This window comes from Onychostoma macrolepis, chromosome 05, assembly GCF_012432095.1.
Source record: "Onychostoma macrolepis isolate SWU-2019 chromosome 05, ASM1243209v1, whole genome shotgun sequence".
Lineage (NCBI taxonomy): Eukaryota > Metazoa > Chordata > Actinopteri > Cypriniformes > Cyprinidae > Onychostoma > Onychostoma macrolepis.
Genome location: NC_081159.1, coordinates 5143319 through 5162176, shown reverse-complemented (window position 1 = coordinate 5162176; position 18858 = coordinate 5143319). Strand labels below are relative to the sequence as shown.

Genomic DNA, 18858 nt, shown 5'->3' with positions numbered 1-18858 from the left:
ATCATCACTGCTGCTTCTTCCCTCTTTTTGCCTTTCTTACCATTTTTAATGATGCAACAGGAGATATCAGAGATGTATTCTAGCGTTCCCAGCACTGGAAAAAGAACCAGAGAGCATGATGACACTTCCTTGGTTTTAAATCACACTTGATTTAAATTTGCTTCTGGGTTTTGCGAGAGTTCAACTTCTGACCCAAAGTGCCTCATAAATAAACATGACTCGACATGACTTCAGGTCATTATTGGCAGTGAGTGTGTGCACATGCATGAGGAGGCTTCGTTACATCGGACATTGCTATGGAAGAAATATGCCAATACTTTCAGGATGGGACAAGTTAAGTGTGTAACATGCTGCCAATGTGGTAGACAATCCCTATTTATGCTGTCTGTGTGGTAGATGTACACAACGGGCTCATCAACAGTAAACTTGAGATCTGTCATTAAAATGAATGACAGAAACCAGTTTTTTAAATGACATTTAAACCACTTTTTCTTTTTTTTTTTTAATTGTTTGATTTCCATGTAACCCATGCACAGTAACAGTTCTCCAGTTTTTCACTATTTTTTTCTCTATCTATCTATCTATCTATCTATCTATCTATCTATCTATCTATCTATCTATCTATCTATCTATCTATCTATCTATCTATCTATCTATCTATCTATCTTCTCTCTACTTATCTATTTCTCTGTCTGTCTTTGACTCTCTCTCTCTCTGTCTGTCTGCTGTTTTTAACTAATATCCTAAAGTTTATTGAAGTTTGAAGGAAACATTTCTATTCCTTTTTAAAAATGTTTTTCTGTGTACCCCTCGTAGTCCAAAACACAAATACTGGGGCTGTCAGTTGATTACAGTGTTTAATTGATCTCATAATTTTTGTAGCTAACATATTCAAATCCAAGAAAACAAAATAATTAAGCCTGTACTACAAAGGGCAATGGTTCATTCGTGAATTAATATTTCACATGTTGAGCTTTGATGATGATTAAATTCCACCGTACAAAGAGAGACATTTGCTTTACTTTTGTTAAATGTCCCATCTGGGTTTGATGTATAAATAAATCACTCATAAAATGGTTTTCCATCATTTACAGATAAACGGGTGCTCCGCTAAGGACTTTTGTCTTTGTGTGCGCTCCCATCAGCTCCAATCAGCCCCAATCAGCCCTGAAGGTTCTGATCAGTCTTTAGAAATCACAGAGAACAGAACACAACAGTTATAACGTCAAATTGAATAAATGTGTTAATGGCATTAAAAAGAATTTAAACATATTTAATTAATCACACACATTAACATGTTAACATTGACAGTCCTATTAAATATAGAATCGTTCTCCAAAAAGAAACCACCAACGGTGCTGCATTTTCACAGTCTCCAATAATTATTTTGACTGCTCTTTCTTTCCGAAATCATACGGCTCTCTCCACAGCTTGGTTCCCAGTAAGAAACTTCTGGGTTGGATATTGTGATGGGCATGTTGTGTGGGCTATCCAGCGATTCATTTTTCAAAAATAGATTTTTTTCCCCCCCATAATTGATGCCAAATTCATGTTCTGATAACAGACAGCTGAGGGCATGTCCTCCTGTGGAACTTGCCTGCAGCACAAACGTGAACTGTTACTAGGGGGGAGAGGTGGCATCCCCCCACAGGGACAGATGCCACGCATAAAACCTCTGAGGCACTTGGCAGGGCTCAACATGCCACTCAACTGAAAAAAAAGGAATATGAATATGTAGCAACTGATGAGTAGAAAGAAGAAGAAATAAGAAAAATCATGCAGTTACATGAAAGGGGACTCAGAAAGCCCAGCATACTGCTCTCCCACACATGCCAGACTTGAACACACCCACTCCCAGCATGCAACAAAAAGACAGCACAAGGGAGAGAGAGTCATTATATATTCATGTGTAAATCCCTTCCCAAGGCTTGTTAATCCTATTGTGTTAATTGATTGATGGTTTGATTAATTAATGTCAGGGGTAAGTATTTGGCTGACATGTTCCTTTCGAGAGAGAAACGACCTCACACAGTGTGTCAGGTATTTTTTGTATGTATGTATGTGGGCAATTTGTTTATTCATTTGTTTGTTTATTTATTTAGTTTCTTAATGTCAACAATATTTTTAATGAACATTTTAGATTAATGGCTATAATATCTGTGTTTGGGTGTACATATAACTGTGTGTGTATCCATCTATCTAGAGAGAGAAAAAATATAAAATATGGTCATACATTGTATATTAATATTTTGTCTTATTGATAATGGACATGTATCTGAATAACCTGTGTCAGCCTGCAAAAACTGTTTCCTGAAAATTAACGAAGTGAGACAGTATTCATATTTAATTTCTTAATTAGATTTTTTGACAGTTGTACTTGACATCATACATTTAATTAACTTTATTACATTTATTGATGTAATAATAATATTAGCAGAATCGCAATTTAATTAGTAAATAAAATTGCAATACAGACAGTGACTTTAATTTGAGTAGATTATGAGTGTGTGCCAAAATAAATCATTATTTATTATCTATTATTTAGGGTTCTTTTTAAATATACATTGGCTCAGTGAATGTGTGTGTGTGTGTGTGTGTGTGTGTGTGTGTGTATAAAGACTGAAATATGGCAGGTAGGGGGCTGCACTTCACATCATAAATTAAGTGACTGTGAAAGGCCAAGTGCATTATTTAGCTCAAAATACACAGCTATTAATAAGGTTTAACACTCTCAGACATGACTGTGTGTGTTTCTTTACCTCTGCCTCTCTCTCTCTCTCCTGTTGGTTAATCAGTAAGGACTAAATGTCATAAATTCACTACATTTATGCTGTGTGTGTGTGTGTGTGTTTTGGCAGTGTTGTCGGAGAGGTACTTTGAAGGTAATGTGAAAGGGAACGGTGTAACTTGGGTTTTAAAGAGCCGATTTGAAGGATGGTGGTTGGATTAGCTAAAAATACTCCCTTCGTACTTTCATTTTAAACAACACGCTATTAGAATCTTTGCCGGCGTTCAACAAGCTCAAGTGACTCATCCTCAGCTTATGAACTTATTTGCATCGTAACGTTTTAAATATGCGAGACGCACTCAGACATAAACACACAAATGATTCGCTTTATTTCTCGCTTTTATAACTCGCCCACAAGAAAGAAATCTTTGCAGATGCAGGTTTCCATCAAAGTCATTTTAGTCAGTCACCGAAGATGCAGATGCGCTTTCCTGAGTAATTACAAAGCGATTCGTGTTATTTCCTTTTTTTTTTTTTAAGTGCATTTTTTGCCATTTACATGATGAGTTCCTTTTAAACCATTAAAGGTCATTATTGCCACAGGAAAATCACACAAAATAATGAGACCAGCACTTTCACTCACACTGTATCGTCTGTCAATTTTAGCAAAAAGGTTAAAAAAATTTGAGTAAAAAGGTTATTTGACAAACTATGATTGCCTTGTTCTCTCCCGAGGTTCAGAAAAACTCCTCCGTGCACATTTGCGTGCAAGCGTGGGTGCATGCATGTCAGAGCCCGTCCCATCTCTGTTAGAGCGGGGTCTTTATAATGCATGTCATTTTCCTGTCACCTCATTAAATGTCCTGTCATCAAAGTGTGTCACTTTACCTGCCGTTACCCCACACACACACAAGCGCAGATTTCTCCCAGTACTCCTCCGGGTCACCCTGTTGGATGTCATTGTGATAAGGTGTTTTGACACTGCAGTAGGCCTGATGCATATGTATGTCGCACAACTGACAGCTCCGAGTCGGTAACCACCGTTGGCTTCGTTTCCCGGTGCTAACATTGACTACTTATAGCGAATCACTCGCATTGAGACTTCTTTGAGGTCACGTTTGCGAGTCGCCAACGAGGAGCTGTTTTATAAGCACCGCGAAATAAACACCATCTAGGATGAGCTATGGTAACCCAGAAAAATATGGTACCCCGGTAACGAGATGTAGGTCAGCGGGGTAACTCTGCATATGTTATGAATCGGTGGTCTACCATGCGCAACAAGTGCGGGCATCCTTGTTATGTACGTTCACATCTGTTAGGCTCTCTCAAAGGGTGTGACAAGAGAGAGAGAGAATTAATCACCCCATCCATTCTTCCCCTTTATCCATCCTCTCTCTCACACACACTCAACATTCTGTCCTTCAGCAAGGGGGGGGGTCACCTGCCTTGAAGCATTATGGGAAACTCTGGGTGGGGTGGGGGTAGAGGAGGTTGAAATGGTTTGTTTGGAATACTTAATATGACTGCGGGACAATGCGCAAACACGCGCACACACGCACACACACGCTGTCTCTTTCAAGCAGATGTGTAAATAGCTTGCGCATTGATCTGCGTGTTCCCACATACATTTTTCACCTCTCATTTTTCATCCCTCTGGGTGTTTGTGTCTGTCCACATGTGCATGTGTGTTTGTGTTTGATTGATGCCTCCCGAGGTTGGTGAGTTAGTCATGCAACTAATTAATGGATTAGCTTGTGGACCGAAGGCTGGACTGGTGTATACACACACGCGCGCATATACAAAGATGAGAGAAATGGCATTAAAGAATGCTGAATTTAATGAGAGAGGAAGGGAAGGAGAAGGAAGACATGGGGTGGCGTGTATAACGAGCTCTTGTACCGTCAAGATTTCTTTTCCGGAGACATTTAGAGTTCTACATATGGCATGGAAGCGAGTAACTGGCAGAAGATTTACTGTACGGGCTGTGTGTGCATGTGTGCGCGCGTGTGATAAAGTCTGTTGTAAATAGACTGTGTCGTATCTGATAAGCTCAATGAATAGAGGGCTATAAAACAGAGCAATGAATCTAGCCAGAAATTTATAGACGCGCACACACACACACATATTGTCCCTCTTTCATTCTTTTTTTTTTTTTTTTTTTTTAGTTTATTTACTCTCTCGAGCTCAGGAACGTTTTTCAATGAGGGATCTGCCTATAATTGGAGCAGACGTGTTTTTTTGATAAGGACAAACAACTGCAATAGTAAAGGAAGGGGAAAAAATGGAAAGATACAAGGTGTGGAAATAAAACACAGGGCTGATGTAAATAAAATAGGAGGGATGTTGAGTTGTAAAGTTTTATTGTGGGAGAGTTTGGGAAACATAGGGCCCTGTGGGGGTCTCCCGCTCAAGGGGCCGGTTGTTAGACTGCAGAGGAGCATGAAAGCAGATGCGACTTAAGCACAAAAGAAGAGCAGCCGTGTGAGTATGATGCAACAGGCAGGTGGGTAGGTGACACATCAACACGTATAAAAATGAGGCAGACCTTATCTCCGAGGTACCGTGCCGGCAGTGGGAGAACATCCGTAAGGTTTGGCGGCATGAGTCAACGGCGGCGAAGGTGGAGTCAAAGACTATCGCGGAGGCATCGGTGCATGAGTCACAGCAGCAGCAGATGTGGCGCCGAAACCCATCGCGGAGACCCTGCACTGGGATTCACAGCAGATGTTTCTTTGTTTAGCAGTTTTCCTCAAGTTGCTAATACGCCAGGCGCAAGTGTGAAAAATTTGGTTGCGTGCGCAGATCAGTGATGTCAATCAATCCGAAATAATTAAACACAAAAAATCATTGCGAGTAAATTTACATTAAATTACAAAAATTCTCCCGCAAGGTGCTATATCTGGGGTGGGGGGTGCATGTGTTTGTATGTGTGTGTGTGTGTGTTTTATGATGTGTGAACAAGACCAGCTGGTAAGGGTAAACAAAGATGAAAGCTCAGTTAAAGCCAGCGGTGCGCCCTTGAAATATGTCCCTGTTGAGCCTGACTGAGAGGAAGAGAGTGAAATAATTGTTACACTTCATGGAACTTTGTGCCAATAGCGCAAAATCATTTATTCTTCTTGTTTTTTAAATTTACAGTTCTTTTTTTGTATGTGTTTTTTTACTAGTAATGAGTAATACTAGTAATAACAACTCAAATGAATTAAATAGATAACAGAAAAATCTAGTTTACTCACTCTTGTGTTGTTTTAAATTTTAAATACATTCTTAAACAACAGTGCTGGTTGCACGTCTCCATCCAGTCAGTTACCAAATGTTGTTCATGTTGTCACATGAAGCTATTGTATGATTTAAGACTTAAAGTATAGTACACAACTACTTTAATAATACATTTATGATGCATTTGCATCCTGTAAAGTGTAAAAATGTTCAATGTAAAAAAAAATGTGGGTTTAAAACGATGTGTAAATGGTGACGGAATAAAATTTTTGGACGAACTGTTCCATTTTAAACCCCACAAAAACAAGTCAAAACAGAATAAAAATAAATGTACAATTTTAACTACAATTTTAATTTAGCATTAGCACATTACTTTAGAATTTTGCAAACAATTTTTTTCAAAAGCTTTTGTAAAAATCAGAATCAATATTTTTAGCTGACACCAAAAGATCCTTGAAATTCAAGAAATCAGCTGAGAATGTGAGGATGACAACGGAAGCCTGCTTGAGTACTTTCAGTTTATGATACTTTTCAGACATTACGATGACAAAATGCGTGGACTTCAATTTATTGCTTCTCTATAGATTTAAATGCAAGCATGTCACTAATTCCTCGAGAAAATAATTATACTAAACTGTTTTTGAAATACATTTATTTCATACTAAGTATACTACAGATACATTTACATATGTATGTGCTTAATAAAAATACCCTGCAATTGTATACCTGTATTGTATAATAACACTCTAGTATAGGGGTCAGTTTTCACTATTAACTAGTTGTTTTTTAGCATGCCTATTATTAACAAATTGGCTGTTTATTAGTATGTATAAAGCACATATTCTACATGACCATATTCTACATCCCTAATCCTACCCAATACCTAAACTTAACAATTGCATTGCTAACTATTAATAAGCAGTAATTAGGAGTTTACTGGGGCAAAAGTCGTACTTAGTGACTCAAAATAAAGTGTGACCATAATTCCTTTGAAAAGGTTGACCCTGCTAAAAGACACTGTAGACGATCTGCATTTCATATGAGATCATTTCATATTAAATGCATTTCACATTTCATATGATGAGATATTTGCATTGTATTTTTATAGTACACAAACAAGATTAAAGCTCTGCTTTTAGAAGCCGATTGTGGCTGAGCCATGATGAAAAAATGCAGAATTTATGTGTGAAAGTCTTGTAACATATTACTTAAAAATATACGGCTGAGTCTTGGGAATAAGCCATCGATTCAAGTTTTAAATGGGGGTATAATTTCAAGTGCACAATCCGTCTTGTGGCGTGTAAAGTGAAACGAGGGATGTTTGTCAGAATTTGCCTTGGATCTATCGAGCATGTGTCATAATAGGGTGTCTTCTCTGACAGATGAAGATTTGAGGATGTGAAGGTGGTGGTGGTGGGGGGTGTCATGTATCTGAGGAGACGGCTGTGGGCGAGATGGAACTGTAAATTTCCATAAGTGAAACAGATTGATTTTCTTAAAGTAATTTTGTAGTAAGAGGGATATTTAATAACGGTTTTATGGCTATAAGGTTTCCACCGTCTCTCTCCCGCATGCACACACACACATTACCTCACATTATTTTTTGATAAGTTGATCCTCTCTTGGTTTTTGTATCTGTACGGAGAGAGCAGTGCATAATAAGAGCAAGAGAGAAAGGATTAGATAGTTCTAGAGAAAGGTGCAGAGCGCTTATAGGGCGAGGATGAATTATATAGCTATGTATTCAGACGTCTTCAGTGCAATCAGTGTCATGCACACATTTAAATATGTATGTGTGTGTGTGTGTGTGTGTGTGTTTCCATGCTTGCCTCTTTCAGTCAAAGGTTTCTGCACTGGATTATGAGGGCCAAGCTCTGTTGCCATGGAGACCAGCCAGGTTAATAGTCCTTTGCTGTGTGCGTTCGAGAGTGTGTGTGTTTGATCTCATGTGTAAGTTCTTATGTGTGTTTGTTAGATGTGAATGCTGGGTTTTCTCTGTCTATGTGTATGTTTGCAGCGGTTTTACTGTTGCTCTGTACGTGGCACTGCTTCTCAAAAAGACTAGGTTGGAAAAACAGTTGTGACACAGACACACACGCACAACTTCACATTAGCGCTGCACCTCTGCAAGACTGATTATAGTTTTGTCTCAGTAATTCTCATTCTTGTAAAGCTCATTATGACTGTGCAATCTTTTATGTAGTAGGTAGGAATGCACAATATATTGCTACCCACATTTTAAAAATGTATCAGTTGATAAGTTAAAAATCACAACACAAATTTAACCCTTTAAAAGCACTTTCCATAGAAATGGGATGTGCTTGAAGATCTCTTTCCTTTCAGTAGTGCATGTCGGATTGACTAACATACGGCGACTGTGGATGTAATGATAGCAGAGCAAGCTGTATGCATTCATGCATAAAAATGAGCAGTTTAAGTGAATTATTTTGGAGGGGGGTGAGTTTACTTAATCTTGACTAACGATACTCTGAAATGCATAATCGATAAATAATTAGCCATAGGGGTTAATTTTTTTGTTCTGTCTTAATTCCTTTTTGTTTAGATTCACTATATAGGCCTATGTTCACAGTAAGTGTATTGATATTCATATTCATACAAAACACTGTAGGCCTCCTTAGAATCTGTTTCAGACCACACACAAACTGTTTTATTATTCTTGTATAATAGCCAATAGATTTATAAATTGGTTATAAGCTCTGCACTCTAACTGAAGCAGCGTTTTTTTATTTTATTTTTTTTCCAATGACTGTCTAACCAACATTACATATCTATTATGGAGTGGACATATTAATTTAAACTACTTTTTTTCTAAATTTGTAGCCATCCAACTTTCATAATCTATAATACTGTGATGCCTAAATTCACTTGTCGCACTTGTCGCTTACTTCTGACTTTATTGTAATCAAAATTTATAATATTATCTGTAGATAGATAGATGGATGGATGGATGGATGGGGAGACAGTAGATACAGCAGACGGATGTGTGTATTTGTGCGTGCTGGTGTATCAGAGGGAAATGTCTCTGTTTTATTCGCCGCTGGATCGATGAAGGATGGTGCTTTGATTATATTATCTTCAGAGGTCTATTCCCATTCAAACCGTTGTGCATTTACACTGTCTAAAACATCATACATTCTCATAGATCAGAGACAGCCTAATTTAATCAGCAAATCCAATCTAAATCAATGGTGTTCGCTCTCAACTCCACAGCCAAGTGAAATACAATGTATTTCTAAGTGCATTAGATAATGGAGAAGTGATCTCAGGAAGAGAGGGTGCTTGCAGGGTGATCTTAAATCCAGTGCACGCTTTTGGGATGTTTTCGTGTGCGTGTGTGTATGTGTGTGGATTCCCAATGTTCTACCACCATGCTGCTCTGGCTTTCTCCCACAATCACATCAGCTTGTATCGCCATTGTGGCTTTGCATTAGAAAGTGCAAAATAGTTTTTAAAGAGTGTTAATTTAAGTGGATTTTATCTTGTTTCTGAGGTGATGGAGAGAGTAAAAGAGCTCTTGTGTAATGCAATCCCAGGGCTTTAAGAGTGAGGTTTCCTAATTGAATTTGTTCGGCTGCTCTCTTTGTGTCTGGGTCCATTCATTGAGATTGAAATTTAGAGCTTTGTGTGGACATGTGTGTGTTTTGGTGTGTGCGTCTTTGCCAAATCTCCAAATAGAAAGTGTTCTTTTCAGATTAGGAAGTAATTTTGGTTCTCAGAAGAGATTAGGTGAAAGGCATGAAGTGAAGGGACAGAAAGAGAAGGACAAAAATAATAAAGAGAGAATCTCTAGCTCACTAAAACATATAGATAACCCCGATCAGAGCCTAATGGAATTAGAAGGGAAGGATCAGACGCTTCTGTGTGTGTGTGTGTGTTTCTATTATCCTTTTCACCAGCAGAGTTTAGCAGTCAGGTGTAAGACCCTAAGCTTCATTTTAAATGAAAGAAGAAAAAATGATGGAAAAACTCAGCATGTGCGCAGGTGCTGCAACATCAGATGGAGTTTCTGTGATCTCAGTGGAGACAGATGCAGACACTTGTGGATGCTTACTGTGATGCTTTTACGGACCATTCAGCTTGTTATAATTCAAGTAGAAGTATTAAGCTTAAGTATCTTAAAGTAGAGTATGTTGTTTTGCAGAGATAAAGAGACCACTGAAAAAAGGTGAGAAAAGAGGTTTAGTAACACTTCACTTGGAGCCTATGCGTATTATGCTTTTTAAAGATACTTGTAAAGGTAAGCTATATAATTAATTAAATCTTGTACATGTCGGAATTCTATGTCCTAATATATTTGTCTTTTTTTTAGAGCTATAATGCTATAATGCAGTTCTTGTAGTACATACTGTATAATGTAGTACTTGCTACTTTCAGCAAATCCAGTCATAAATTCCACTATCAATAACAGATTTTTGTGTTGCTAGAAAGTATCAGAAGCTTGACAGAATGTTGTATGCCAAATATTATATGTGCTTTTTTGTATTGCAATATTGATTTTTATTTTTTTATTTTTCAGTCCTGCTTCCAAAGCTTGAAATGTTTGAAAACCCTTATTTATGTGATTTAGTTTTGTGGGGAGGGTCAGTGGGCCAGTATATGTGGGCCTTTTATGATATTTCAATGCAATATTGTGAATTAAGATTGCCCAATTTACATATAGGCCGAATTTTATTTTCTTCCCCCAAAGCTATTTTTGAAACATTTACTGCTTTGATATACAGCAGAATTTTTTTTTTTTTATCCGTCAAAATTGTGCTGAGTGCTGAGGGGGTATGGGGGAGGGAAAAAAAGTCACCTACTGTATAATTTGTCAGCAAATCATTTACATTTTTAACTGTATTCAAAACAGATTAAGACAAAAATCAGATTAATATAAAAATATACAGTCATGACCAAAAATAGCGGCACCCTTGGTAAATATAATCAAAGAAGGCTGTGAAAATTAATCTGCATTGTTATTCCTTTTGATCTTTTATTAAAAAAATCTAACATCTAACCTTTCATTGGATAATAAGAATTTAAAATGGGGGGGAAAATATCATTATGAAATAAATGTTTTTCTCTAATACATATCCGGTATGATCACGGATATTGTCCTTATGACAGCGGAAAAGAACTACAATATTCTGCCATTTTTTGTCTTAAAGATAGGATTAAGACATTATTTGAAACTCTAAAGGGTCTATTTTTATGCGTACTCACAATAAGAACAAAACTCTGCCTTTGTAAAATAAAGAAAACAAACAGGAGGCGCTTTCACCCATCTCTGGTGCGGCTATAAAAAGGAAACAAAACAGACTTTTTCCCTTTTGTATTGTTAATTTGTTAATTATTTAACTGAAACATATTTTGTGTAGGCTTATTTATTTTATTCCTTTCATGTCATTTTATTCAGTTTTTCTCCTGTTTATGCGCATGCCAAGCTATATAAGAAAAGGCATAGGAAAAAGACAAAGATTTGTTCTCTATTCATTGTCACCTTCAGTACCTATTCACGGGTGCATCTTTAAAGAGCATAATGCAGGATAATGCACATGATAACACATTAAATAACTCAGGAAATTGGATGCTGATTATGTATTTTAATGCATTATACTGTTATGTATTATAAATGAGGCCACACGAATGATTACAAGCTGTAGGACATTAAAATGCATAAAGAAGTTTGCTTTATAATTCATTATACATATATGCTGCAAAGTGAAGTGTTACCAAAGGTTTTTTGAGTTTGACAAGAAAATAGAGTCTGTAAAAGAAACGGGGGGAAAGATTTTTAAAAAGAATCCATTTCTCTCTCAGGAAATGGAAGCTTTGAAGACTATCATTAAATATTATAATTACATCTCTTTTTCTCCTTCTCTTTCTCTCTCTTTCTTATCTTTCCCTTTCAAGATTTGCCTTCCAGCCCCGTGGCTCAGTTCACCTTTCGTCCACTGCCCCCTCCTCCTCCACCGCCCCACGCGTGCACCTGTGCTCGTCCAGCACCGGCTCCCCTTCCAGAGTTGGTGCAGAGGAGCACGCTTCCCGCACGGTGCCAACCACTGGATTCCGGCAACAAAGCTGGACAGGATGACAACGGGCAGACGCACAATACCTGGGCACTGAACAGCAACATACCGCTAGAGACCAGGTGAAATACAAACACACACATATTTGTTTTTCTATAGTAGTGGGGTCTTTCCATCTGACTTCTATTGTTTTATACTGAGGTAATGATGTTTTGTGTCCCATAAAACTACATTTAAACCTCACCTTTCTGCATTTTAACATTTTCATTAAGACATTTAGTGTTTTGTAAAGCCGTTTTTCTCAGTTCTTCATTGACATCCACTTTGTGCGAAAAAATTGGCACACACACACACACACACACACACACAGACTCTATTTTCTTCGACCTCAAGCAACCAAGTTAGGCAACTTTCAAAAGAAAAAGCCAATAATTTTTTTCATGTTAACCCTGGATAATAAAACGGACAAAGGAATGACTAAATCTTCAAGAGAAAGAGAATATGCATGAGTATATGTGTTTGTCTGTGAACGACAGATGAAGAGATATGATGATGATGATGACGATGATGAAGATGAAGATTGAGGGTTGACCTACTCTTCTGAAAGAGAGAAATGAGCGAGTAAATAAATGATGAAGGATAGACATGTCTGCTTTGAGGGAGGAAATGAAGCTGTCTTCCTGGGGTGATTGTCTTACACGCACACAAACCCCAAAGATATTGATGAAAATGAAAGCAGCGTGCGTGTGCATACATATGAGCGCGTGTACGGCAGCTTTTCTAGATTTCCAGCAAGGTGAATTTGGCAGTAGCGGTCAAACTTATTTCGACTGAGAACTTGAACAAACAATCGTAGCTGAGTCACATATCCGCTCTGATGCCGATAGCTGGAGAGAAGTTTATTGTTTTCTGAAGATTTGCCACGTTGGTCAAGCATGCAGTGCTCTTTGTCACGTTGTGATGAAATAAAGCCACCATTATACAAATCCAGCTGTCTCCAAACAACACCTAATAACAGATTTCAAGTGTTCTGAACTACACTAAGCACCGCAGCACCTTTTCTAAACTCTCCACAGGCAGCAATGAAATGTTTGTGGCTATTAGAGGAATGCTGGGTAATTTACCCCTTCTGTATTTTTTCAGAAGCTCCAGTCCTGTTTTTCAAACATCACTCTATGCTTTTGAAAGCGTCTGAAAGAAGCCCACAGTAGGAGTGTTGACATGTAACCTCACTTGCTTACAGAGTTTCTGTGGCCATACACTTTGGCTTGAAACAGGGCACGGAGTGAATGTCGCCCATTCAGATGTTTTCTTTGAGATTTAGGGGTTAAAGAAAAGCAGATTTACCAATTTTGTAGAGTGGTTTGAAAAATCCTGCCAACTGCCGCAGGTTAAAGGGTTGCCTGAGAGATTCTGGCCAGTTTAAACGGCAGCCCGAGCCCAGCGCCCGATGACATTGGCGTTGTATCGAGAACGTGTCATCGTCATGGTGATGACTATACCTGCTGACATGTTGCTCTCTCCCAAATGAACTTTCTCAATTAAATCGAGATCAATAGACCAACATTAATGCACAGAGGAGAATCACTCCCATCAGCATATTATTCCGAACACTCGCTGATTCAGTCGCCATACACTGCATGTGTGCTGCATATATCATTTTGGAATAATCATACCCATGCATATGTGCCCAATTGGTTTTTAAATGGAACTGCTGAAAAAAGTCGCCCAATTATTGTGCATAAAATAATATATTAAATCGTTTATTTTTATATATGCATGTCCTACACCTGTACCTTGGTTTTGGCTGTGCTCACCTTTTTGATATTTTTATATTGAAATGTATTGATATTTAATCAATACATTTATGTTTATCAAGTTAAGTTCAAGCTGCTCTTTTTCATACAATGGAAACGCATGATAATCAATTGCTGGCTTTTTTATGCCTTATCTTGCATTTGCCTTCTAGCCACTACCGAGTTAGTTATTTCAATCTGAGATTGTTTTCTGTGTTCTGCCATGTTTCACAGTTTTTCAGAAGTGTTTGGTATGAAAATCATCCCCATACTGGCCATGTAAATTCGAGGCTCTGAGATTTCAGTGAGAAAAACAGCCAGTGGAATAGAATTTATTTTGAGACTGTAGAAATCTGATTTGTAAAACTGTGATCTCCCATGTTCACACCTGCTCTTTTCTTTCTCTCTTTTTGTCTTTTTACCTCCGTCTCACTCTTTCTCTTTGTTTCTGAGTGTTAATTGTTATTTATTTATTCTACAGTAAATAAAGACAGGATTAGTTCTGCATGTCTAAGTGTGAAATTAACTTTCTCTTTTTAATGGCTGAGGTAAACTGTAATTTTTCTCTCAGTCTCAAGCCTCATTTTACCATTGCATGCTCATTTAAACGTTCCTTTCAGGGCTTCGTACGGCATCCCTGTAAGACACTAAACAAATAACCCAAACATGCTAGTGTGTTCCTGGGTGTATTCTCACCTTTAGTATTTGACATATATTTGACCCTGAAACAGTCAATCTGTTCTTTTCTTTACATTTCGACATTTGTATCCCTCGGCAGAAAAGATTTTTTATTAGGATTGCTAATTAATCCTAATTAATCTAATTAAAAAATTTGACCTATTTTGACACTGACAAACTGAATTTCGCTAAACTGATTGACATGGAAAAAATAGACAATATGTCCATCTAATGGCACATTTTGCAATGCCACAGCAATATTTCGTATTACGATATTTCCTATTAATTTTTAATATATCCAATTAATTGATACATCCAATATTTTTCATGATCTATCCAATTAATTATCCCATCTGCACAAAATGTATCACATTTTATTAAAATTGTTCATCTATTGTCAGCCATAATTGTATTTTTATGTACAGTGGTTTTGTGAGTCTCCTCATGTAAGCGCGGTCAGGTTTTGCTAACTTTGTAGGGCCCAAATGTCCCCGGAAATATAGTAAAACCTGAAACGACCTATTTTGTGGGGACCTTTGGGAAGACACAACAATGAAAACAACACCATAAATGGGCTAAACAGTGTTTCTATAAAAATCGAAAAATGCCAAAAGCTGTGTGTTGGGGTGCGGTTTTGTTTTGGGGGTAGTAATTAGCTTAATTTAAAGAACAACAGATGGGTAGTCTCCATTATAATATAAACAGAGATGTGTGTGTGTGTGTGTTCAGTTTTTCACCATCATCTTCAGTCTGTATCGATGTCATCGTGCTTTTTTTTTTGTCTCATCAGCATATGAACTTGTAAATGTGTTTAGACTGATCTACCTTTCAATGATTTTGGTCCTTTTTATTGATTAACCTTTGTGTCTTTGGAAGAGTTGCACACATTTACTCTGGTCCAGCTCTAGCTGATGTTGCAAAGAGATCAATTGCTGTTGAGAATCCATGTGTATCTTGGGAATTTGAAGATCTGTCTTCTGTTGCCTTTGGGCTTTTAACCTAAAAGCTGTAACCAATTTCCCCATGGCTATCTGTCAATCTGTCTGTCATTGTGATGACACGACTAAACGGCCATGTTTCTGTGCACATTTGCCTCACAGACGAACCCATTTAGCCGCATGTCAGGATAAAAAAAGTGAACTTTTGATTTTAAAATAAAAGAATATCTACAAGGGCTTTAAGAACTCGGCTGCTGACGTGACGTGTCGGGCAGTGACAGCAGTGTCATGTGACATGATGTACTTCATCTAAAACTTCTTTAAACTTCTTTTTTCTAATTCTTATAAAATTATGCATGCAGTTTTTATAATCACATATTAAGAGACTATGTTATAAAATTTCTAAAATTACACACCAAAGGAATGTTTCAGTGAATGTCAAAAAAGTGAAAAGATGGTTCTAACCTTAAATCTTAATATAGAATTGATTGATTTAGTTTGATTTTATCTGGTAACTGCCTGCCATTATAGCATTACTTGTTGAAAGGACAGCACCAGGAATGTGCATCTCTGAGTAAATTGTTTTTAAGTAGGCACCTTTTAATTACTCTAAGAATGGACTCCTCTGTGTAATTAATATCATAATTAATCTAAAGGATGTTATCTATTAATAATGGCTCATTAATCTCTGGTGCTAAATATCTGTAATTAAATGCACGTGAGAGCAAATGACTCCAATTAGTAACCAAAGCAAGCGAGAGTGATCGCACCTCTCTCTTTTTTTCGCTCCATCTAGCTTTCTCTCACTTTGACTCCGTCTTCCAGGTGTGATTTGTTTTTGAGGTTTTCGTAATGAAATCGATTGACAAATCAAATACACATTGATTCCTTTCCTTTACAGGCACTTCCTGTTCAAGCATAGTTCAGGTTCGTCTGCTATTTTCAACGCGGCCAATCAGAATTACCCTCTGACGTCCAGCACGGTGTATTCGCCGCCTCCGAGGCCTCTACCCAGAACCACCCTCTCCAGACCGCTCTTCTCGTTCAGCAAGCCCTACCGCTGCTGTAACTGGAAATGCACGGCTTTGAGTGCCAGCGCAATTACGCTGACTCTCGCTCTTCTGCTGACGTACATCATCGGTGAGTATCTTATCTCTCCGCCTCTGTGACTCTCTTTCTCTGTCTTTCCCTCTCCCTCGCTCCGTCCAGCTCTGGCTGCTGTCGTGCTGGTTGGGGTCATATGGAATTAGCAGAACTCACACTGTGAAAAACTCTATTAGAGAGATGAATATTTATGAACGAGGGATGAGGGAGGACGAGAGATGAAAGAGTAAATATCCCACAAGGCCGTTCAGAGGTTAATGGTGTTAAAGTTTTGTTTAGCCAAGTCACCGTATGTGTGTGTGAGAAAGAGAGAGAGGTGCTTATGTACCTTAGTGTACTGACTTCATTTTCTCCGGCTTTCTCCCTCTCAGAGGCATTTTTTCTTGAAAATCTCACTAAAAAATGATGTGTGTTTTACAGAAAAACATTAGGGTAAAAGGTTTCATCCATTAACGCTTGAAAGGCTGCAGTTAATAAAGTTTCTGGTCAGAAGTTCACACGGCAGCCTCTTAAACACTAATCATGTGTCTGGGAGTGTGTTTCTCGCTAATGAAACGAGGACCTCTGCAATTCCCAAACACGTTATAATGACTTCTTGAGAATCTGACATTTGTGATGTTCATTTCTGTTCTACGATGTGTAGATCTGTTCTGAACACATTCCATTTGGAATTATGGCTTCCCACAGAACAACTCATTTTTTATATATACAATAACAGAGCGCAAATGGAATTATTATGATTATCATCAATGCTGGAAAAAAAAAAAAAACTTGTATTGCGTAATATTTTTGTGAAAACCATCAGGATTCCTTAATAAATAGAAGGGGGAAAAAATGCAGAAAATAAATGTTTTGTAGCATTATGATTGTCTTTACTATACCTTCTGATCAGTTTAATTCATCCTTGTTGAAAAGTATTAATATCTTTCCAAAAATTGTACTCATCTAAACTTTTTAATTTTGTGTATTATTATTATTATTATTATTATTTTGCTAAACGCAATTTGCGCTGCAGGTCAGCGGCTGAATATTGAACACAAAGCTGTACACAGAATTTTTTAAGTGAATTTGGGTTTTCCTACATTCTGCAGATGATGTTATTTTTTTAAATGTGATATTATTTCTTCTCCTGAATAATGGCAAATGAGTCATCTTATTCACAGCTTTTAATAATTTTTTTCTGTCATGACAACTTTAGCCTCAAGATGGCACATTTTAATATTTGGGTGAACTATTCCATTAATTATGCCAGAGAAATGGTTTGCTAGATGTGAGTGTGCGCATGTGTGTGTGTGTGTGTGCTCTGGAGATGCCGTTAATGATCGTATGGCCGTCTTTCACCCCATCGTTAGTGGCACCCTGTCTAAACAGATGCAATCCGTCTGCTTTGTCTCTTGGCTTTCATTCTTATCTAACAATCTAAATGTGTTCTCAGTTCATTTTCTGGGCAAATGAAGGGAAGCAAAGGGATAAAGGGAATAAAGATAAAGAGGAACATAAAGAACGAATGAATCCGCATTATCTTCACATGCTGAACAAAAACTTTTGTCCTGTCGAGTAAAAGCATCAACGATGAGAAGAAAAGGATCCATAAAACATGGTAACTGAAAACGTGACTTGTGTTGTGTGCCGGTGCTAAAGTCTAATTTAATTGGCCAATAGGCGTATCGTAAATATCCTATCTGTAATGTCCCGTTGTCTTCTAGGTTAATGTTAAGGTTGGGTTAAGGTTAGCATCAGGCCAATATATCATAGCCACTAAATCTTCAGGTTATAAGTAGGCATCCACTACAGCTTTCTACATTGATTATAGTTGAAAATCTGTGGAATGGAATCGGAGCAAAAGCAAAAACCTTGTTGTCATAAGTTATATGTATTATTTATTTTATTTCATTAAAATATATTTTTGAATCTATGTTTTCTGGTAGTGATTGTATATATTCCTTTAAAAACGGTACAGATTGTTAGCTGGAGCTGAGTCTAATATTGGTAACTAAAAGCATTATCAAATTAGTCATAATATTTTTAAAAAACACAGGGGGTGAGATGTGTGTAATTTTATGGATGATGGACTTTAAAGGAAGTTTAATGGAGTTAAATCATAAGAGCTTTTTGCTGAATTCTGTTCAGGTGTGAGTATATAATTATCATTAGGGACAGTGTTGAGTTCACCGTTTAGATTAAGGTCAGATGTTTTAATAGAGTGTTTATCCTAAGAGAAGGGTTTTAATTGGTCTGTGTGTATATTTAATTGAATGAATTTAATGAGGCTGTATCGTCTGGCCCCACCACAATTTTTACTTTAACAAGCACACGTTAGCTAGCAGACTTGCACACTCTATGAAGACATTAAGTAGGGTGTGAAT

At 37.5% G+C, this 18858-nt stretch overlaps 1 protein-coding gene across 11 annotated transcripts in view; it reads left to right on the top strand.

The window, feature by feature from the left end:
• Positions 1–18858, top strand: part of tenm1 (teneurin transmembrane protein 1) — a 211156-nt gene that overhangs the window by 116941 nt on the left and 75357 nt on the right. For 10 of the 11 annotated variants that reach the window (XM_058775128.1, XM_058775129.1, XM_058775137.1 and 7 more), the window contains 2 exons: positions 11861–12098; positions 16290–16528. In XM_058775128.1, the coding sequence (XP_058631111.1) occupies positions 11861–12098; positions 16290–16528 (477 nt within the window). Of the gene's footprint in view, positions 1–11860; positions 12099–16289; positions 16529–18858 lie in introns of those variants that run through there. The other variant, XM_058775139.1, reaches the window with a different exon arrangement.